Source organism: Helicoverpa armigera, chromosome 4, assembly GCF_030705265.1.
Source record: "Helicoverpa armigera isolate CAAS_96S chromosome 4, ASM3070526v1, whole genome shotgun sequence".
NCBI lineage: Eukaryota > Metazoa > Arthropoda > Insecta > Lepidoptera > Noctuidae > Helicoverpa > Helicoverpa armigera.
The window spans coordinates 7,163,741-7,187,449 of NC_087123.1; the positions used below are offsets into that span (position 1 = coordinate 7,163,741).

At 36.5% G+C, this 23,709-nt stretch overlaps 1 protein-coding gene and 1 long non-coding RNA gene across 2 annotated transcripts; both read left to right on the forward strand.

The window, feature by feature from the left end:
* The first annotated feature begins 280 nt into the window (after positions 1–280).
* LOC110378991 (uncharacterized) lies at positions 281–23,560 on the forward strand. The gene is made up of 12 exons (XM_021338472.3): positions 281–471; positions 17,587–17,708; positions 18,535–18,643; positions 18,975–19,087; positions 19,533–19,645; positions 19,738–19,816; positions 19,893–20,023; positions 20,233–20,346; positions 20,842–20,987; positions 21,395–21,501; positions 22,033–22,124; positions 22,429–23,560. Exons 1-11 carry the CDS (start codon positions 418–420, stop codon positions 22,118–22,120), a joined length of 1,176 nt encoding a protein of 391 aa, XP_021194147.2. The 5' UTR covers positions 281–417; the 3' UTR covers positions 22,121–22,124; positions 22,429–23,560.
* On the forward strand, positions 14,372–15,690 carry LOC135116877 (uncharacterized). The gene is made up of 2 exons (XR_010276441.1): positions 14,372–15,310; positions 15,483–15,690. It is a non-coding gene; the product is annotated as an uncharacterized LOC135116877 (long non-coding RNA).
* Positions 23,561–23,709: the final 149 nt, after the last annotated feature.

Sequence of the window (23,709 nt, forward strand, 5' to 3'; positions counted from 1 at the left end):
CTGAAGCCTAAATATGAAAACAAGATCTACTGGTAGCCTATCGCGATTCAAAAGTTGATGATCTCTTTAATGTAGGTCATATTTGCTGTACACTCTATAAAATCATGCAATCAAAAAGAGATTATTCGTCACTTTTGCTCACGACTCTATGTCAATTGGCACTATCCTCATCCGCGACAACTCGAACCCTATAATTTGGTATCACGGGAAGTAGATATGAAATGATGAAGAAACGACAATGGAACAGCGTCCGGTGTGAACGCGGCCGCTCACAGAAAGTAAAGTTGGTGAGCTAGTGCCGGCGCAGTGTTGCTCCGTGCGCCGCGCAGACCGGTCCGCCATGTCGCGCTGACATCCCGCGCAACTCCTGTCAAACTGACAACTATCTCACTGACAACTCCGACTGACAAGTGAACAATGTGGCCAGTGCTCCTCCTCTCCGGCGCCCTCCTGGCGGCCGCGCACGCACAGGTAACAGAGTGCACATTAACATTACCATGCGCCATGCACATCATCGACAACATTGTCTGCACCACCATGAACCAATAACTATTCTTTACACTTCGACTTAACACATCCACCGGGTTTTTGTTGCCCGCTAATAACTGAATGTCGTCACCACAACACAATGGCATAACTCAAAAAAAAAGATTAACGGACCGTTTGAGACGGTCATAAAGTCACTGGAATTGGTCTCTTATAAGACGTAGCTGCAGGAAGGTTAAAACTATAAAGTTGGCTATGTTATTACGGACAAAGTCCCGCTCGCAATAAGTTAGTGTTATCTCAAGTTATATCACTGGTACAGAACAAGAACTGTACACAAATGTTACCTAATTGCTGTTGACCGACTAACGAAAGTACTTTAAATGCCGAACCATGGCATAGCCTTGACAAAATTGATAGCCAAAGTTTTACTACTAACATACTTTATTTACGTTTTAGTTACATTTGTTGTGCCAACAGCTGCGAAGTACATTGGCTTTAACATAAATGAAATAAGTATTATTAAGAAGTGTAAAGTCACTTTGAAGTAATAAGGAAAACTCCGGGAAGTTGTTGTTGGATGATTCGATGGCAGAAAAAATCATTTGTGCAGTACAAATTAGTTCGCTCTAGTTGCATTACGTAGATAACTGTTGTAATACGTGTTATGTGCGCGAACGTAACTCATCGTAACCCACATCTCGCGCCGAAGCCTTCGCACCATGCCTCTACGTGTTTAATCAAATGCCATAAGCAAATATGGGGCACACAATATGTATAGTTTACTCATGTAGGTATGTGACGAGTTCTATGTAAATGAGTTAGAGGAAGGTTGATCAGCTGCCGGCTGTATAAATAGCTGTTCAATTTAATACGCCTTTGCTTTAATAGGTATTGTTTTATATAAAACTTGTCTTATTGTATAGTCCTTCTTATTCTGTTTGTTTGTGTTCTTTCGTTATCCATTGGAATGAACTTCTTCGAGCACGCTTCTTAGTCCCCAGTGTTATTAAAATACGACAACAAGAATAAGAAAACGAGTAGAAGAAACATTTTTGAATGAAACTAAACTTAAGAGTACTTCTGGTATCTTTAGCTCCCTCAGTTGATGAGTGTCACCAGCTTATAAGGCACAGTGATTAGATGACATGACGCATCATTATAAAGGTAACTGTTACGGGGTACTAATGGTTTTCCTCACTCACATAACTCATATGTAACAGTGCAATTACTCATTACAATACAGAGTAGGCACCTGTTCAATCAAAGTAAACATTCGATAACTTTTCGATTGTTGATGTTTCCTGACAGATAACAAGATGTATCGATAAACATTGTAAACAATACAAACAAGTACAATTGTGACCTAATACAATTATGGCATAATTACAATACAATTCTGACCTAGTAAAAGTATGTCATAATTGTACCTATTAATTTTATATATTTTCTAGCCGTTTTACCGCGGTTTTACCCGCGTCCCGTGGTAGCTACTGCCCGTACCGGGATAAAATATAGCCTATGTTACTCGTGGATAATGTAGCTTTCGAATGGTGAAAGAATTTTTAAAAACGGCCCAATAGTTTTTGAGCCTATTCATTACAACCAAACAAACAAACAAACAAAGTTTTCCTCTCTATAATATTAGTAAGATTAATTGACTTTTTTCTAGTGTTTACTTTGATTCACAGGTCAGAAAATGTTTATTCCCTTTCCATATTTAATTATTCTCTTGCGTCGAAATTCTATAATGGTCTTATATGAAATTGGCGGAAACCCAGTCCTAGATTAAAAATACATATAAGTTTAGCGTATAGTATAATATATCACATAGGTAAATTGCCCATTATATTCGCTTAAAGCCCGACTGACATTGGAGTCATCAATCAATACTGACCGACAGCGCATAGAGGTGCGTTTTAAATAAGGATCCTCCAACCAGAGCGCATTTGCTTCGAATGAGTTTTACATCCCAACAGTACTGCGGACAAAGGCTAGCAAGCTAATATTCGGTTATTAACGACATTGACAGCCGTATCAAATTACCCATTCTCCGAAGCCTAAAGCCAATATAGATTCAGGGCTCTACTCAATTACCAACCTCAAACAATCGACTGTTCTTAATAATAGATCATAATAGTAAACGACACCAAATTACGAAACAGTAAGAACACAAGTTTTGCATTAGTAACTGGTCATAACCCAGTTAAACTGATAGTTAACAGAGTACAATACCTTTGGTAGCTTTAACTTAATGATCTGCATACATTATTGCACTAAGTTTAGGGCACACGTGCCGTTACGTACAATGTACATAGATTCTAGTAAATAACACTTTTCACAACAAGTATCCAGAATTTGCAACAGAGAGTACCTGGCCAAAATTACACTAAAACTGTTTCTTTCTCTGTAAAATTTAGATATTTCTTTAGGTACCTATCATAACATTAACGAAAACAAAGTTGAATTGTAAATACCTTGATCGGTGTCTATCATTTTCACTAGACTTACTAAGTGTAAGAGAGTGTATTATACAATGTTCAGATTTCTGACTCATTCGATAATATTGAATAAAGGCACCATTTGCAATAGTACTGGTTATATAAAAACTCGTACTTTGTAGAACATGCATGGACGCATAAAGCAAACATGTTTTAAGTACATATGTAAAACGAACCCTGCCTCCAATTTAGGCCTTATTAGGTTCTGTAAGGCATGCCAATGCCAGGCGGCTGGAGGCGCGGGCGCAAGGTCACGTCGGCCCACGCATCCCACGCCTAGAACCAATACTTTACTTAATAAAACTTTTGACTTTTAAATGGTACGATAACTTGCCTTTTATGTGGCAATTAAGAGCGCCCTGCAAAAAGTTTTTTTTTTAATAGGCTGTATGCGCATTCTGTGGACTAGTTTTTTTTTGTGTTATAAATGTGGTGTTTTAATGGGAAGGTAATGAGAACTAACTTATCCTTTGGGTTAATACTAATTAACCTAAATATTTTGACATCCAAATACAGACAACTACCTACCACAGAGATCTAAGACCATTTTCGATGGAACCATTCTAGTCATTTGATATTTATTTTTCTACGTGCGTTCTCTTAATTACTTTTCACCATCTGCAAATCTTAAGGTAAACAATTGAAGGTGCAAATACTCACCGTAGGCGACGCATACCAAAACTACGATTGTTCATTCATTCAAGGAAACCAACAGTGAGTCAAATCGCAATATTGACTCATGCGACATGCGTAATACATACTTACCTTACCGATACTGTATTATACATAAGTTATATAAAATTAACAAATTAATACGTACTTAAATTTTACGACCTCAAAAATAAAATACTGTTAGTTAATCCAAATTTTGTAGACAATGATATTTTAAATTGCATTATTCTTATAGATAATGTTGCCAGTTAAGTATTCTCTATCACTGTCAAAAAAAGTATTTGAGACCGTAAGTACCTATCTATATCTGTATCCCATTAATTAACTATTGGCAGACAGGCATGAATGTAAAGAAACAATAATATTATAAATACCTAAGCATAAAGGTATTGTTTAAACTATTACAAATAGATATTACTCATCACACTAGGCTACGATCACCAACACATGTGCAACTACTCACTGCACTTTTTTTTAGGGTTTATTTACAAAGTCACTGCATTGAGAAAAAATAATATTTTTACTTCGTTTTGCAAGGTTTTTGCGTCCAGCGGAAGATGAGGTAGGTAGTTGCTTCTTTCAGCTAAATCATATCCTATGATCAGGCACTAGTGTGCAGTTGGCATGAGTCACTTGAATAAGGATTAGATTCCAAAAAATTAAGCTCTATTTTAAAAGAAAAGTATTGTCCCACATGGTTTATGCTCTAACATTTAAGAAAGAATGTTCTATAGTGTTTCAAGAGCAGCATTGGGATTCTATAAAACTCGATCAACAACTCGCATTTCACTTCGATTCGTAATGTCATTTCATACTTTAGGGGAGGTAGGGGAGGGATGGGCACTTTTTCACATTTATTGCATAAAAAATCAGATTTTACAGATAATCAACTTTTATTGCCATTTCTTACGTTGTGCTAGATAAAATCAAAGAGCTTTCTTAAAAATTACAATCAGTTTCAACATTACGAGATATTTAAACGGTTTAAATAAAACCGTCGACACGTCAAAATTTTGTTTAGTCTGACATGCTTTAGTTGGTACTTACGTAGTGTTTAAAGTTACTTTTTGCTTTTTATAGGGTTTATCGTTTATAACATTTTGTCATAATAATTGCGTACTTTTTGGGTCGGGGTTTTTAATTTATAATTTTATTTTATTTCATGGTTTTTTAAAGGAGCTCCTTAATGTTTCCTTCTTTTTATGATGGGTTCGCTAATGCGATCTCAGCCAAAGGAAGCTGTTTAACAATCCTCATGACAAACTGGCTCTCGGAGAATTGCACAGATTGAGAAACAATAAAGATGGACCTTTGTTGATCCAGGGTTATATATCATTCTAGGGTTTCATCCGCCACATCCCATTTCCAGCATTAGGTTCTCGTCAATTAGAAACATGAAGAAAACTAGTCAAGACAAATTAAACGAGCCCAAACTCGATGGGTTTACTAAAAGGCAGTTCAGGGTTACCTATCTTCGTGTCCTAACAGCAGACCAGCTCAGTGGTTCCAGAAGACATTAGTATTTCAAATTTTAGATCCCACATATGCTTGCAAGTAAACTGAGCGTGTAACATTCCTATCACACCTAACAAACGAGCTGATGACCTTGAAGACCTGAACCGATTTCCACCAAACATAACTAAGAACACTCCCGAATGACATTCCTTTTAAACAAAAAAAACCGCATTACAATCGGATCATCCGTTTGGGAGCTACGATGCCACATACACACACACACACACAGACACGTCAAACTTATAACACCCCGTCGTTTTTGCGTCGGGGTTAAAAAATGGTTTGCGACGGGAAATTCCTAAAGATTTAATATAACGAGCAATACAAGAGGTATCAAAAGGTTAAAAAATAAAATTAACAGCTGATAAATATGGAGTCCCTAGATCAAGTTGGCAACGGTACCTGAAACAAGATTCTATAAAGGATTTTTAGCGCAGATTTATAACCTCACAAATTTTCACTGAAGAAGAAGAACAGAAATTTACAAATTATACATTACATGGTATGTCCAAGCCTCCCTACCATAGGGAGCATTGGACACTTTTGACTTAGTTTATAAAAAAAAATCGGTAAAAAAACTTAAGTAAAACGGTTTTATCTTATGTGCACTGAAAACTAGAAAATAAAAAATAGTTACTTACCTGTCAACCTACGTAGGTGGTCCCGGTCATATTAGACTAAAATAAAAACGTGGGGCCCATAAACTATTGCTGTAGTACCTCTTCTAGAGGTATTGGCGATGCAAAGATTACGCGCACGCCTCTAGTGGCGACATTAAGAAGCTGTCTAAGAACGACACTGACAGCCTTTTCTATACAATTTATGTCACTGTCACTTTTTTATTTTTTATTTGACGCGCGGTATTTTGACACAAAATGTACGGATATCTGTCAAAGTGTCGTTCTTAGACTGCTTCACAATTTTGACACTAGAGGCGCTAGTTAGAATCTTTGCATCGCCAATAATAGGTGTGGATTCCATCGACTTACTATAATCGTAACTGGAGATTTTGACAATCAATCATTAATAATAGAAAATACACATACCTTTCATTAGTTTTCTCTTTATAACGATCCGAAACCGCAACAAAATATTTAAGTACTTTTACGAGTGTTTGTTCTTGACAACTCACAGAAATGACAGATAGTCTATGGATGAACACCGTTACCAGTCGGTAACGTAAACTACCCAATAAAAAACTATGATCAAATCAGAATAAAAGGACCCCCTTTTAATCTGATTTGATCATGTCTCCCAACTGCCCATCTCTCCCCTACCTCCCCTATAGATAGACAGATTTTGGCAGATCTGTCAAAATCTCGACTTTAATTTAGTTCAACTTGTCAACACGCTCGATAGTGTAGCGCTAGTGTAGTTTGACAATGTCAATCACGAAACTTTAAGGTAGAATTCCGTGGGTCGCGATTGTCGCAGCCGCGCGCGACAAAAGTCAACCTATGAAAATGTATGGCACCGCTGCCGAGGGCCGCGACAGTCGCGCGCGGACGACGAATTTCGTGAGCCGCTGGCGGCCGTACGCTTCTCAACATGGTCTAGCGCTTAATAACATCTATAGAATTTTAGTAAAACCAGAATTAAATTGTTGACAATGCCGCGACCAGCTTACGAAATTCGTCGGCCGCGCGCGACTGTCACGGGCCTCGGCAACGGTGCCATACATTTTCATAGGTTGACTATTGTCACGTCCACGGAATTCTACCTTTAGATCGAAGTCGAAGTGAGAGTGATGTCGAAGTGAGTTGTGATATTTTATAGAATCGACATGCTGATGCTTTTTTGCAGTCTGCGTTTATAATCTTACTATTATTTACCAACCTAATGTATACAAGTAAGATAAAATTACAATCTTAGATGTTATATTCGAAGGATTAATACGAGTGTTAAGAAGAATTCGAGTTATTGCTATTGTTTTTCCTGCAACACTTTATAACGACACCAAATGTCCTTAAAACTCCTGTTGCTATAGTCGCTATAAAACAATAACATCGGTATGTTTAGTGTTTGTTACATCGGTTATATTCAGTAACACATGACATCACGTTGGCGTGAACAAATGGTACATAGCTCGATGCCATGCCAGTGCAACGCGCATCGCATATCTATGCAGCACTCAAGGCGATTTGACAATTAACTGCGCATTTTTACACATACGATGCTTGTTTTATATGTAGTTGTTTTTTGGTCGTTTGGTTTTAGTATGGTAGTATCAGCTGTCCTGGTACGTGTCGAAGTTGATAATGTTTATTATTGTAGTTGAAAATTTGAGGAAAATCGTTAGCAGCAGGTGCTTAAAAACCTTTTTACTTGTTACTTTAAGACATAAAGTGAACGCACTTGAAATATATTATACGTACGTAATAACTTTATGACTTTATAATAAAGGTAATGAGACCGTAATGATAATGAAATTGAATGTTGATGTGCAACAAAGAAGCACCTAAATAAACAAAACAACTAGAATTTTATAACAAGGCATCAAATCCTTGTTGCATAATGAAACAAAACATTCGATTAATTTGAATAACTATTTAAATAGATAAGTTAAGTAGAGCATACACATTCGCTGTTAGATTATAAGTTACACAAAGCATGCCTTAAGTTTTGCAACCAATTGCACTGCACATGAAGTAGCCCAAAGATATTCATTCATAAAAATAAAGAATTGGTCGTTAGTACTTTAAAATACATAAAGTTTGCGTGATTGAGTTAAATGATTCGGTCGGAGAGGCGGTAGCGCGGCCTCCACGACACGAGTCGAGGTCGCATCTTCCTTTGCTCATTACCTTGTTTAATTTATGCTTCGCTTAATTATACACGCAATACCTACCACTAGGCATTGAATATGATATAATGTTGGAAATAATCAGAGCATTTAACACTTACATAAATTATATTTACATCCATATCAGATTGTTTTGGTGCTGACATAATAGCAGTTCCCACGAGCTTACTTATTCTCGGCCGTTTGCCTGATAGTTTCGAATCTTGTAGCGTATTTTCGGTGAATATGTTATAGTGGGTGCTAAGACATTCGCCACGCATGCGCGGTACAGGCAACGCTCTGATTGCCCCGTGGGCTGATCGAGGCTCGATAACAACGCTCGCGGAAGTATTCATTGCCCCAGCCACACCGCGTTCGGTATATTAAAGCGTAACATCATCCTTTCTACTTATCTATCAAATTCATAATGTTTTGCAATTTCCAGGAAAGCTATTATGAGTATTTTATTATTCATTGTCTTATAAACTCACTCAAACGGAGTACCCATTTGGTAAATGGAAGAATTTATTTTTAAACAAAACCTTGAGCTTTGAAAGAAGTATTGTTATCAATATTTGTCAGGAAACATGACAACATTGTGTTAACAGGTAAATAACATAAGAGATTCATGAGATTGGTCACGATTGGTATCTTACGTCACGGCTTGTCCAACTTGTTTTGTCGGACAAGCGAACATATCTGATTTGCAAGCGTGTCTGTGACACATTGTCTTCGTCCGAAATCTTTGAAAAGCGATGTGTTACAAAAGCCCTATCTAATTTTGGGACAACGTACAGAGGCAGGCATCAGTATTGTGCGTTAAAAGAGTATTGTATTTAATATTTTCCTGAAACAGTCTTTGGCATGAAGGTTAGGCCAAAAAACAAGAGAAGGATTTTAAAGCAACCTAAAATTAGGCACGTTTACTTTTGTTTATTAGCCTTAATTATTGTGCCGTGCTGTCGAAGCAAATAGAACCAATTAATAACAATAGAAGTTAATTGAATAACATGATTGTGAAGTGAACCAACGCTTCATTACTCGGACCGAAACCCATATTTTATAGGCTGACCTATAAAATGACAACATCATTAATTCCAACTAGTCGTTACTATCAATCACACACCCGTGTGTAAATGTCGAAAGATCCTGTAACAATCACTTACGACCTTACGACAATTTCGAAATCCAATAATACTTTTGTGGTGTTTTTGTGCAATTTGACAATAAATTGATACCTGGATATGGGCGGGAGACACTGAGCGAGGACGTAAACGTCTGACAAATGACTCGTCATTATTTACGCTGATCGGCCGCTACTCGTCACAGCTACAATCATCATTGACCACTTCCTCCTCGCGAAGTGTAGTAAGCACAAACAATACGCTTTCCGTGGGAAGTCGCAAATCGGCGGAGTCGTATTGCCCACTTTTATTTAACACCTTCTTTCTGTTAATGACTATTTTATGAGCTTGCCATGGGCTTACTTACCCACTCTTCGTAATCTGTGGAAAGCTATCTCATCGCCATTAACCTTGTCTTCGCTTGTATTAAATTGAATTAAAAGTGTCAGTTCATAAATTAAACTTGGATAAAACTCGTTTGAAACTAGAATGTCAATATAAACAGATACTTGATCGCCTAATACCTAGTGTTGCTTAATAAATTATGCATCTACGTTTAGTAATCGTTTAGTCATAGTGACGAAATAAAAGCACAGTAGAATAATACAAAAGCTTAACTTGAGGAGTAGGAGTTTATTTTTCAACTGACCAGCATTAATCCTTTCACATTTATCTTTGTCACGCGCAGACGAATGTGTATAGGTAACTGGAAACAAATAGGACACCGAGCACATATTAGAACAGATTAGCTGTAGTGAAACCTAAGAAAAATGTATCAATTAAGTAATACTATGAAGCATATTTTGGATTCAAAGGCCTGGTTTACCAGCATCAGTAAAGTGCTTCATGTGCCCACATGAATTATACTGGAGTACCTACGTAGCTAAATGCTAATTTTAAGGAAAACTCAAACAAAAATTTATTCACTTGCTTACCCGAATGCATTCCAAACAAACATTACCTACTTAGGCAGAACTCAAATAAAAAAACCCTAACGCAATATGTAAAAATAGTGTGAATTACCTAAGCAGTATAGCACGCCTACTGCGACTGTGGTGACGTAGTCCGAAGCAAATATATTGGGGCCGACGGAACCGGTCCGCACGCTGTTGCATCAAATACTATACATATGGGAATGAGAACTTCTCAGCCGATACGCATTATATAACTTGCGTGCCAATTATATGCGCTACATTTTTCTTATATGGATATGGCATTTTTGACCTTTAGGTGCAGTGCTCTTTCCAGTGCAGCGCACATGTTTGGGTGTGTTGCACTTCGATAAATATTATAGGTTAATCACAAAAGCATGTACTATTTATAAATTCATTCGGGCAAAAACTATAGATAAAGACCAATTCGCAGGCGTGTTTGAACTCAACGTAAGCCAGCACGGCTAGCTTTAAAAAGCAATTAAAAATTCTTTAGTAGTAATAAGCTCTGAGCATCTGGATATTTAGTTAATTCTAAGCCAATCCGGCAGACTATCTAATTTCGCCAACCATTCAAGCAGCCGTTGCTTTAATCGAATGGCTCTCCGAGAACAGTTTCTGTGTCCAATTACGATTGCTGCAGTACTTATACGGACCGAAATGTATATAATTGTGTTCATCATAATATTGCCTTAAGAGGGAACTTCTTTATTTACAACTCTATAACTACTTAATTTCCATGACCGACACGTTCAATCTATAGTAACGGTGTGTACAAGTCTGCAACACAAATATAGTGGTGCTTTAGACAATCTCCATGAAGAAATAGTCAAGTCATGCGATAACATAACACCCATTAATAAAGTCCATTAATTTGAAACAAACGGTTTTGTTCTGTACTTCAGATTAACAGCTTTGAAGAACTCCGGATGCGTGTGCCTTTTTGTACTAACTTCCATTCAATTAGAAATAGAAGGCAATACCGATGGGTTAACGTAATTATAATTTTGAATACGAAGTGTGTTGACCGTTAAGCAAATAGCGGTGAAGCTCCATAAACGGCTTCTTCTGCAACACAAACCATTATTATTAAAGGCTATTCTTATATCATTAGATACAAGATACAATACTCAATTGCTACTAATTACCTAACATTATTTCCGGCCCATATATTCGGTGCTCGTTCATTTGTGAGTAATATATTACTTCCATGTCGGTGTGCAAATGAATGATGATAAATTGAAAAACTTTTGAAGTTGTCAGAAATTCTCTACCAAAAAGCCGGTAAGTACAAATAAAAGTCTTTTTGCAGTCTATTTGGGGGAAAAATAAGTATGCAAAAAGTTATTGTAGTCACCAGGGATAAGATTTATATTCTTCGTTGAAGAAAAATGAATTGGGGAGACCACCCACTCCTCCTCAACGTACTTTATCAAAATACAATTTCGAAACTGCCGAAATCTCTTAAAATCGAATTTTCGATATGTAGGGATAGCGATGATTCTATTTAAGTTTATCAAATTGTAACTACACTTTACCCAAGGAAGCTTTTGTACTGAATAGATCTCTTTATTTGCTATTTACATATTTTATTGCATGTTGTCTATATTATCAGCCTCGCCTTGTCCCAAGTGTACCTATGTTGGAATCAGCCGGATGCGGCTGAGAACCAGAGTTTCATCAATTTTATTACATGGGTACTTACTTTGTCATTCTTTAAAGTCTTAAAATAATCCAATAATTAACTCTCTTTTCACGGGGTGACAAGATAACCATTTTAAGACAATGTATCTAAAGATAATCTAAGGTTACCGTCCCTAATAAGAAAGTAGGCCCGAGGACACTCATTTGATTTGAAACCTGAATGTTATTTGCAAACTTGTACCATGATATAAGCATATGTAATCCACATAATGATAGCAACACAAAGAGTATCTAATTAACTGCTATAAGCAGCGTCTAGCGTTCATTCTATTACTATCTACGAGTCTGAGGTCAAGTATGCATGAGAACGTCTCGGCTCGGAACATAAAACACTAACCCAATGACCAGATGACGAAAGGCTAATATTACTATCATGATTGATGGCTGGAGGTAGCTGCGATAGAATGCCTTTGCTCATATTATGTTAGTGAGTAATGCGAGTGGCGATTGTTTGATGTCGATTGCTAGTATGAGATAGTGGCCTTCGGACTTTCGGCCATTGTGTAGTATAACGGGTTGAACACAAAGATACCTTTGATACTGCAGTTCCACTGATATAATAGGGTAATTGTGTAAGATACTAAAAACCAACACAATCATAAGAGTCATTCTTAGAAGATGTAGGACACAACGAATACGCGCTGTCTTTGCTGCTAACTTTAATAAAGCCATCTTCAGAATTACTACGATAAGCTAACTGTCTAATAAATACGCGCCAAGGCAAAGTTTAAGTCCTATAAATTCTTTACTGCGTAGCGAGCGACACACTTATAAGGAAATTCTGCTGTTTCACTATATGTAGGTAAAACAAGATTCCTGAAATGCCAAAAATAAAGGTATATTTTACGAAGCTGTAAGTTCTGTAAATAGATATTAAATTCCTAGCGGAACACCTATGATTATAATACGTTTATAAAGGGTCCGGGGCTGGAATGCGGAGTTTGCCTACTGTTCCACTCGCATGGTAATTGTATCTACTTGCGGCCAACTCATTTATCACGCACAAATAGCATAATAGATACGTAATATGAATTCATTATTATGCGCAACGCATTTACGTAGAGAAAATAGGAAAAGCGTAACCGTAGCGTATGTTAAAGTTCTACTAAAACTGTTATTAAATACTTTGAATTGACAACACATTAAAGAAGATATTTCTCATGATTGGTCTTCTCGCTCACAAGGTAAAATTTTTATTCGATCTCAGAGAAAATATGAACATGATGACGCAAACTTATTCGTGGTAAACCCCATATATAGAGCACCTGTTTGACCGCCTCCTCATGCATAAAAGTCGTCGGAATTTATAATGGCAGTACAAAAGATTGCATCAAGGGGAATTTCTAGTTAATATTAGGCGGTGCGTATTGTTCAACTGTGTTTTTTAGAAACCGATGTTGCGAAGTAACCCGAGTCCCGGCGGTCACTCGTCCGTTGACCTCGGCAGGCCGACAACCACCACTTGACAATTGCCGACGTTCTTTTACGAGTACCAGCGTCATGAGAAGTGCACGCCTATTCCCAATATAATCTGCATAAGTTCTTTTATCGGTGCTCTCGAAGAAATATAAAGGATGTTAAATAGACGCAGAGACACGTTCCCTAGACTGGAATAGGAAATCTTGAGAATTGCAGCAGCAGTTACAGGGCCAATGCGCTTAATGTACGTCCAATAGCCATAAAATCTTTGCTTAACTTCAACACAATCTAAATCGCAGGCTATAAAGATGGTCGTTAATTGCTGTATTGACACCCGTTATTGGTTTTCAGAGAATGTGGTTTGATGTAACACATGTTAAAGCGGAGTTGGCGCAAATCTAACGGCAAGCTATATCCATAAAAGGCCTGAATCTGAAAATTTTTCATTTTACCCAGAATATTCACTCGTCAGGCGGCGGAAAAATTATTGTTTCAATTCACATTTCTATGGAAAACCGTATTCTAAGCTCTACATATTGTATAACTATAGGTACTAAGTTTAATGTTTTGGAAAATCTCTAAAACACAAAACAATTTAAGAAAATGAAAAATTAACTACACATTTACCGAATGATAATTTATTTTTCGTTGTATTTATAATCTGTATTGGGAACGCATAACTTGTCGAGCAACATCATCGACTATTTTTTAACCTTGATCGCTTTGACCGCACAATTCATATTCCTTTTTTGCTAATCCACTAACAATCCATCTCAAAGTCCTATAAATAACATGAGAGATCTTGAGGCGGATCGTGAGGTCTGCAAACAACAGCAATCAATGCAATCATCCTCTTAAATCTTCATAGGACGCCCTTAGGTCCTCGCAAGTTGCACGTAAGTCCTGCCAATGATAAATGGCTAAGCTTCTCGTGAAATGCTTAGGAAAATAACATGAAAATAAGCATGTATTCGTAGTAATTTTGCCGGCTGTTATTTGAAAGAAACAATACGAGTTAGCAATGGAAATAATTATGGTTGTCTGGAAGAGGTCGCTCATAGCGCGAAGTCCGCACATTATGTCACCTAAGTATTTTAATTTAGATTCAAGATCTAATGTATAAATTGGTGATAAAGTATCTATTTAAGCAAGCTAGACGAGAAATATTAGTTAGGTACGTTAAATACAAAATCAGCAAATTAATAGTTTGTAAAAATATATGTAGACAAGGAAAATCAAACAGTTGTGTCACGCTACGACGCACACTATAATCAATGCTATGACAATAATCTAATAACTACACAGCACAAGTGCAAAAACTGTGACCATATATTCTTCAAGGTCTGCACATAAACAAAGTTATTGTTAAATAATGTTTTACTTTGATTCTAAATGTAGTAATCTGCACTAGGTTGAGGTAATTCTAGGAAGCTATCAAGTCGGGTCGTGTGGATGCGATCGTGCGCGCCTTCGCTCGGCCCGAGGGCGCGACCCTTTATGCCCTGACGGTTTGTATAGCGGAGTCGTCATGCCACTTCCTATATCTCCAACGCCATTAGATAATCTATAGTATGCAAAAAATATCGCTTCTAATGTGTCCACATACCTAAGTGTTTTCCTACACGCCCACTTTACGACACAATATTATATAGGTACTTACGTAAGTAACATACTACGATAGCACATAGTGCCTGTTCCAGACTTAGACCCTCTTATTATAAAACGCGGTATCAAATAAGTATCGGCTTTTGTACTACCTTTAATCCAGCTGTAAGTACGACCTTGAAAAAACGTTATTACAAAACGCAGTTTATCGCAAGTCCTATTACTATCTGTAGTACAAAAGATAAACCATCGAGCCCCCTAGTTTAACTGCAGTACTTAGTCGACAAACGTCAAATTCCGACATTATTTACTTTTGAGGTTATTTGTTTTGTGATGAAAAAAACGAAAGTGGATATAAATATGTGTGATTTGGAATACTTGGATGTGTTAGAATACTATTGAGAGTGTCCGGGGACCCAACAGTGTGCGTCATCGACAAAATCTCTTCAAATTATCTGACGACAATTTTCGATATAAATATCGATTTATGTTTTTCGAAATAATAGTCAATTGAATGCATGATGATAATCCATGATGATCCTAATGATGCTCAACTGGGCTCGCCATAAGGTACGTAGCCTTTACAGGGCAAGTAAGTTGCCAAAACATCATAATAATTATATAAGAGTCGAAGTTTTTATTATGGATGTTTGTTTATGTTCCACGCATAAACTACCACATGGATTTTGATGAAACTTCGAAAATATATCAGATTATCATACAGTTTACTGTTTATTTACAGATTCAAGACTAATTTGGCGTTTTGCACGCCGTATCTTTGCCAGTAATATGCAATGTTTGTAAAAGACTGGAAGCTTGCTAAAATGTAGGTACAAAAATGCCAAGATGAGCAAGGGAACAAGATTGTGTGATGAAGAACAGTGTCCAACATGTATCAGTGCGTTTGACTGTATAAATAGACATCGGAATAAAATATAATTTTGTACTTTTATGTTGTTTCATTTTCTTTTGGTAATTTAATGCACACGATATTCTGTGTGTAAGTTATTGTGCACTTAATTTTGAAGAGGTTCTAATTAGATGCACAACGTCTTATTTAATCATTTAAATCGGGATGAAAATAATCCAAGTTATTTCTAACCTAAAAACAAAACATAACTCGGATACGCGCGCTGACGTTCCGTTATACGCGCCAACTCGATAGTTGTTTAAAAGAGAATAATTGGATCATGTATATCGTTAAAAGATACTTAGAAATATAAAATTACCTTTAAATAATAAAAAGTAATATATTCAACTGCAGAGATATTTTTTTTATTATCATAGTTATTAATTTTTCATCAAAATAGACTTAACAAAATAATGTAAAAAGGAACGGCGCACAGAATTCGGAACGATTGAACGAATGATTTAAATATTTGTTGCTTATAATCTGTGGATATTATTTGAACCACACACACACACAGACAAATCGAAGTACTAATCAGTCTTCTCTTAGTCTACGTTTTGTAATAAGGATGTAAAGACTATCGTAAGTACCGTAACAAACCAAGACGTCTTCAGTCTGGTTTAAACCACTACTTACGGCAGTTTTTATAATAAGAGGGAGAGAGATAAAAAGTGATTCCTTTTTATTAATATGTTACTTATCACGCCAGTCCCATGAGATATTGAAACAAGACCGAACGTCAAAGGATAACATCTTAACACGCTTTAGCTATTTTCATATCTCTTCATGAATACGTGTGTACAGAAATATGGGGACGATAATAAAAAAACACGTACCATCTACCAACATTACTGGACATAAAAAGTCAGTTTTAAAAGATAAAATATGAGCAATATTTTATTGTATCGCATGGGAGTTGAATCAGATCGGCCGGAATCAAGAGTTATGTAAAAAGCTCCTCTGGGTTTACATTATTTATGGCTGTTGTAGCGTTCGCTGCTTTTATGGTCAATGTTTTAATTTGTGATTTAATTACATGCAAATAAATAATTAATCGGGTGCCGATATAAAATATGCTGAAATGACAACAGTGGCGACGCGTGTAGCGAATAGTTATGTGTGATCATCAAACAAAAGACTGCAGCAGAAAGGCATTCGGTATCGTCTGATCAGGTCGGGTCCCGGCAGCCCTACACCTGGTTAGGCCGCAAACCGTCCACGATACAAAGAGCAGTGATTTGTTGTCGGAGATTTTACATTGTGGTGCCCGTGTCGTAACGGTTTGTTGGTTTATTTGTCGACTTTAATGTATCCACGTAGCTTTATTTGAGGTCACAATTCGACTTCAAATGCTTCGTATTTCTTTTGAAAATTAAATCGCTTTATATCTCGAGATAAAAGACCTCAAGATATTTGCGGGAGAATAATTTATAGGAGGAAGGTGGACCTTGTGGCTGTTTGAAGCTCGACTGTAAAACAGTGGAGCATTCTTTTCCATTCAAAGATGTTTTTCTAGGAATAAGTCGAGCTAATGGTGCCACAGATCCCAAAGAGCATGTACCCATTGTGAACACATAAATCAGAGAAACAATGCGAGTCCTACATGCCGATCGATCGCGTGCAACGTCCGTACAAGGAAAGTCTGACGGTAACGATGACTACAGGAAGTCCTTGTATATCGTTCCTTATGGGTAAACCGAACAAGTTTCCAGTGATAAATTAACCGCACTCATTGCCTTAATCTATGTTTGAATCACGATTAGGTAGTTGCGTAAGATTTTCATTCATGTTTCCATATTATATGTAGCTAACATGAACCATGTGAATTTAATTGAATTTTTGTACCTATTACCTACATACCCAATCTTTAACTTATTTTTTATTTTCTTATATTTTCTAACAACATTTTTCAAACAGCTTTTATCTTTGTATACAGAATGCAGACAGCACGGGAGAGTTCTCGCCGGTGGTCACGGCGACGTGCAAGACTGGCGTCATGGCTATCAACATCTCTTTCAACCAGCCGTTCAACGGGGTCACACATGCCAGGGAATTCAGGTAAAGACATTATTTGTTTCTGAGCATTTCAAGTCAATAAGACTTTATTGACTATAAAGATCGTAAAAGAATAAAGATCGTAGATATTCCTTTTTGAATAGGTGTCACTTAATTCGTATCTATCGATTGCTCTGTTTTGGTAATATGTGATATCCCGCTTACCTGCTTTTAAAACACCTAAATTATCTTGGATAATTGATTTTCTATGTAGGTAGACTTTATCTATCTTCAGATCTAGTCCTAACAACATTTAGGGCCTAGAAACTTCCGTTATATATTGAAAGTAGAATTGCATTCCAGTACTGAAATCGATACTTATGTACTTGTAGCCAACTTAGCCTATGTTATTATTTATTACTTAACTATAAGACGATTTATATCGATCATTAAGTTTAAATTGCCCTGTTTACTGCATACATTCCTTACACGCAATGATTTTCTTGTCGTCTATTCAAGTCTTAGCACCTGTACCTACAAATATTAATCTACACTTTACGACGTTTTTATAGTTTTGTAGAAATATTTATTTTAATAATGACTGAGATAGATAGGTAATGGTATTTTTATTAAAGCTTATATTAGCTTTACCTACTTGTAACTATGTATGCAAGAATATCTCAATTTGACCCACTTCCCGGTCTTCGATTAGGAAATTTTCCACATGCTCTGAGTTCTGATGACAATACATGACTAGCGTGTTTTTTGTTTTGTTTTTTAACACTACTGCTGGGTAGTATGACATTGGACGTGTAGCGAACACAAGTAACGTACATACGTTGGATAAAACATATATCCTATAATTGAAATTTTCTTTCATATATTTCAGAACTCCAGCGTGCATGGCTCTGGGCAACGGCAGCGAGACGCTCAGCTTCGACATCAATCTGATGGCCGCGAAGGGGGCTCCAGACTATTGTGGAGTCTTTTGGAACAATGTAAGTAACTGTCTCTCTCATTGTAAAATAGTCTCAAAATCCTTAACTATTTTCTGGTACTAGTAGACTGTCCAAAAGCAATCTCCTTCACTGTCAGCAAATCTAAATAGAAGTTCAAAGGTCATGAATGCAATATGTTGACTGGCATGCCTTGTGTAGCTTTCGCATATTCACTTGCATCTATGAACTCCTATTTAACCTCAACAACATACTTAGGCACCTACATCAACGATATCCCACATGACCGACATTGTTATCGCAACATGACTATTCCGTGCAGTTGGAAAGCTCTAAGCCTAAGCCCTGCTAAGTTTACACGTGCACATTTCAGCGCACAGACGAGCGGTCGTTGCCGCTGGCGGTTCGTGTGCACCGAACCTTGGAGTTGGCCGACGACAAGTTCTACGTCATCACTTGCGGCAAGGCAGGCTTCAGGAATGCTCGGTAATTTACCTCAAACCTCAATATTGGGAATCATATGAACATCGAACAACAATATGTTCAAAGTGATCTGAGCTACCAGGTCCAGAATACCGATGTTAATTTAAAGGGGAAATGGAGCTCTCAATGTGTTATTTGTTTCACCAAACCCGGTTAATCGAAACGGTGAAAATGTCCCTTTGTTTCGAGTATTTGTGTGTACAGATTTAGAGCTTGTCCATTCGATTTTGGAGCAGATAAAGTAATTAGAATAACAAAACTGGTAAATTACAATGACCACTGGATAACCTTGCTCAATTCGACTGCAAAACTTACGATAATGTTGAACAGATACAATTATAAACACACCTTCAGAAATAGCTTTGTATTTACATAAATTATTCATACTCTGTTACTCATGCCGCAGCATGTATAGGTACTTATTTTTTATTTATTGTAATGTTTACAGAAACGAAACTTCGCTTGTGTCGCTGAGAATGTTGGACTCGCAAGGTCGCAAAGTATTGAATGCAGGATTCGGTCTACCGTACACGCTGCGCGCCGAAATCAGCAAGCCTGATGGTTAGATCTCTATCAGTATTTCGCAAATCATTATTTACATTTAATAAGCATGTGTTACAAAATATAGTAATGCATAATATTTATTATTGCAGGAAGCCACGGAATACGTTTGAAGAATTGTTTTGCTTTCAACATGCGTAATTATACAGCAGATCTTCTAGACAATAGAGGGTATATATTCACATATACACTAGTTACCGTTTGTGTGATATAATATTATGATTATAATATAAAACTATGTAAACAGATGTCCCGTGAAGCAGCAGTCGATAGTGGTGAAGTCCGAGACGGGCGCGGCCGAGCTCGCGATCGCGTCAATGTTCCGGTTTCCAGACTCCTCGCAGGTCAACTACCAATGTGATATAGCTATCTGTAAAGGTAAATGCTATTTATTTTTAAAATACCTGAATACAAAAAAATTACAAAAACATATTTAAAAGTACGTCATCGTTCTGTGAAAAAATGCCATTTTATATCTAGCAAAATACCTCATCTTCAATCATTCTAAAAGTTTACAATACCTGTCATTACTTAGGTAACAGGCTGGAGCTATTCCAAAGTCTCATATTCTTGGTCTCTCATTGCAGGCACGTGTTCGGTAATAGACTGCAGTACGGAGTCCCGCTTCGAGAAAGGCGATGAGGAAAGCACTGTCACCGCTTCCACAGGAATCTTCGTATTGGACCCTAACGACAATGGAGGTATACCAAATGCTTACTTTTGCTTGTATGTACCTATAGAATTTATATACAAAAATATTTTTCAATGTCTGTGAATACGAAATCAATGCCAAGTAACATTACGCAACTCAGCATGCACCCAAATAATGTTACCGAAATAGAAAATACACAACTCATATTTTATTAACCTTGTAATGTATATTCCTAATCTCTATCATTAGTGTTAGGTACTGCAAATTGAAATTAGTAGATTAGAAGCATATAAGGAGGTAAATGTTATTTAGGAACTCGGTTGCTTACAAAAACTTTCAAAAGTCATCAAACATCAATTGAATCTCAATCGGTTCAACTGTTTGACCGTAAAGACATAAGAAACCAAATCACACTGTTATTATTAGTAGCGGTATGTTTACAATCAATCGCATTCTCCTTAGGTTTAGACAAAAAAAAACAAATTCAAATATATTATACAACATACCAGCATTAAAATTAAACCTTACTCACTTTATTTTCCAGTGGCAGCACTAACGTGTTCAGACGGCAGCGTGCGTCCACTATGGCTGCTGTACCTGGCCATCGCACTTGGCGTCATGTTCGTCGTCATGCTGTTGGTCAACTGCTTCCTATGTACCGCCATGACTTGCTCATGTGCGAGAACCGATGTAAGTATATTGAAGAACTGGGTTTTATAAGCTTTTTTACATAATCATCACACCACCTTTTGTAAACTTTTGCTGTGATCAACATGGTCTCTAGACCTATTCAGGAAATTCGTTTGATATCAGCTTTACCGCCCTTTCAAACAGCGAATACCTACCACTGTTCCATATTTGCTCAGTGGAAAAAAAACAGGCTTACCGTTCTGTACGTGGGAACTTATAGACACGTTCCTTTTTCGCACATAGAGTGGACCACTTTCAGGTGATTGAAAAGGTGGAAGCGATCGAATGTGATAAATAGAAGAAGTGGAATTACGTTATAATCTTTTTTCAGAAATTATCTGAAATATTTAATGGTCGAAGGAATGTTTTGCCTATCGTTACAATTAATGTAAAATAATGACCAACAGGTGATCGAGAAAGACCCATCAGTGGTGGAAGATTACGACCCGTACCGCAGCTGGCACGGCAGTCAGTATGGCAGCCGGTACCCCTCCTCAACTATACACTCAGCGAGGTCAGTAAATACCCATGACTAATAAACGAGATTATCCTTGCGCTTTTTTCCATAAGCTATCAAGTAGTAGACTACAAGGACATCAGGAATAACTGTTCTATATTATTCTACGCTTTCACTATACAATAGAACCCATTAGAAGAACATGGCATTTTAATGGGGACGAGAATAACCTTGGGAAAACAAACTTGTGTAAAAACAGCTAGTGGTTCGTAGTTTAGTAAAAAGTTTATATATAGTACTACTAATATTATAAACGCGAAAGTTTGTATGTATGGATGTATGGATGTTTGTTACTCTTTCACGCAAAAACTACTGAATGGATTTTAATGAAACTTTACAATAATATAGCTTATACATCAGAATAACACATAGGCTACAATTTGTAAACATATTGTTCGAAATACTAAACCTGCGCAGACGAAGTCGCGGGCACCAGCTAGTATAGTATAAAAAGCTATTGCTTATTCAAATGTAGGTAATACCTCATGTTTAATCAGTACATGGCTATAAATGAAATCTGTTCCACAGGTCAGTTTCGGACAACAGTGACCACTACGCGATAGTGCAATCAAGGCCGGGCAGTCGACATTCCGGCATGCACCGAAATAGGCATTAATGAGGTATACATACCACTACCACATACATCTATTTTATTCTATGGCTCGCTAATGCTTTATTTGAATCCTGCTGAGCGTCACCCCTAAATCACAAAGACCCACCTTTATTTATGTTTTCAAATTTAGTCGTGTTTCAGGAAATAAGTTAAGTGTTAGTGTTAGTATGACTACCTTTTTCAGACAGTAAAATATATTCCAAAGTTGTGAGTTATCTGCTCGCGACATATTGATCTTATTGCCATTCAGAGAGATAACAATATTTATATATTTTATGTAAACAAACATAACGGAATTTCCATCTTTTCAGATAATAAGAGGGATAAACCTGTGATGCAAGCGGAGGCAATAACGATACCTACAAACGTTGGTACTGAATCACCATAGTCGATTTACCAAAAGAAGCGTTTTGTAGGAAAGCTGCTCATAATCAGATAACTAAACATTCCTTTTCTAATTTAAAATTAAATACGTAATTTAAATACATAACAAGAATATTTGATGAAACAATGGTGCTTTGAATCTCGATTAGTAAGCGACAGGTACCAAACTTGGCAAATGATATGTTACCTAAGGAAGAAACGCGTTTAACCTTCAGATGAATTTAACTTGTGCCATTTTTATATGCATGTACCTTATGTGGTTTGTAAGATTTATAGGCAATATTTAATAATAATTGTGTAATGATAACAATTGTATACCTGAATCGATACAACGAATCCGTCCAAATTCATGTGTCAATTAAATAAATTCATAGATTTGTAAACATATTTAAGTAATTAATATAAGGTTGTGTTTGTACATTTATTTGTAAAAGTATTTTAGGCATTTACGGTATTATTGTGATGCACAAAAGTAGACTTTGAGTATTTGTGAGAAAAATTAAAATAAAAACGTCAAATTATTGACTTCATTAGAAGTACACACATAAACTTGTGCATATTTTTATATGTCTCGTTAACAGAAATTATTTATATTTTTGTTACGAAAATATATCACACTAATCTAAGTTCAGGTAAGGAATTAAAGTAAATAGAAGGAAATATACCTTATACAACAAAATGATTTTATCAAATCGGTTATAACTTCTATGCAAACCTTAGTTGTAGATAATAAAGTAATAATTTAAACAAATACCACATCATCACTGTGAAATAATATTTTAAATGATAGTGTATATTAGTTATATAAGCTTAATTAGGGTTTAGTAACGGATTGTTGATTGTAAATGAACGAATGTGTCCTTTTTATCATAATTAATAAAAAGTAATGGAAATGGACGAAATATGTAATGGATTTTTCAGCGCGCGAGTTTATAGTATTATAAAATATAATGTATTAAAATATGGAAGGAGTCTGTGTGAATATACAATAAGTTCCAAACCTTACATATAGGCAAGTGTGTATTTGGGTGTGAAACCAATAAATTCTTTAACACATTATGTTTGTTTTTGTTGCCCTTTTCCCTGCCCTTAAATGCATAGGCACGCCTTGAAATGGTCCACTGTGCAATGGTCAATACATTGACAGAGAATTGGTAAAACTAGATTATTTCAATCACTTGTTTCAGAATGGGTGTATTGGAAAAGTT

Coding starts and splice junctions, on each gene's coding strand:
- LOC110378991 (XM_021338472.3), top strand. CDS start 418: ATGTGGCCAGTGCTCCTCCTCTCCGGCGCCCTCCTGGCGGCCGCGCAC. Junction 18,644..18,974: donor GTGGAGTCTTTTGGAACAAT/GTAAGTAACTGT, acceptor TGCACATTTCAG/CGCACAGACGAGCGGTCGTT. Junction 20,988..21,394: donor GCTCATGTGCGAGAACCGAT/GTAAGTATATTG, acceptor AATGACCAACAG/GTGATCGAGAAAGACCCATC.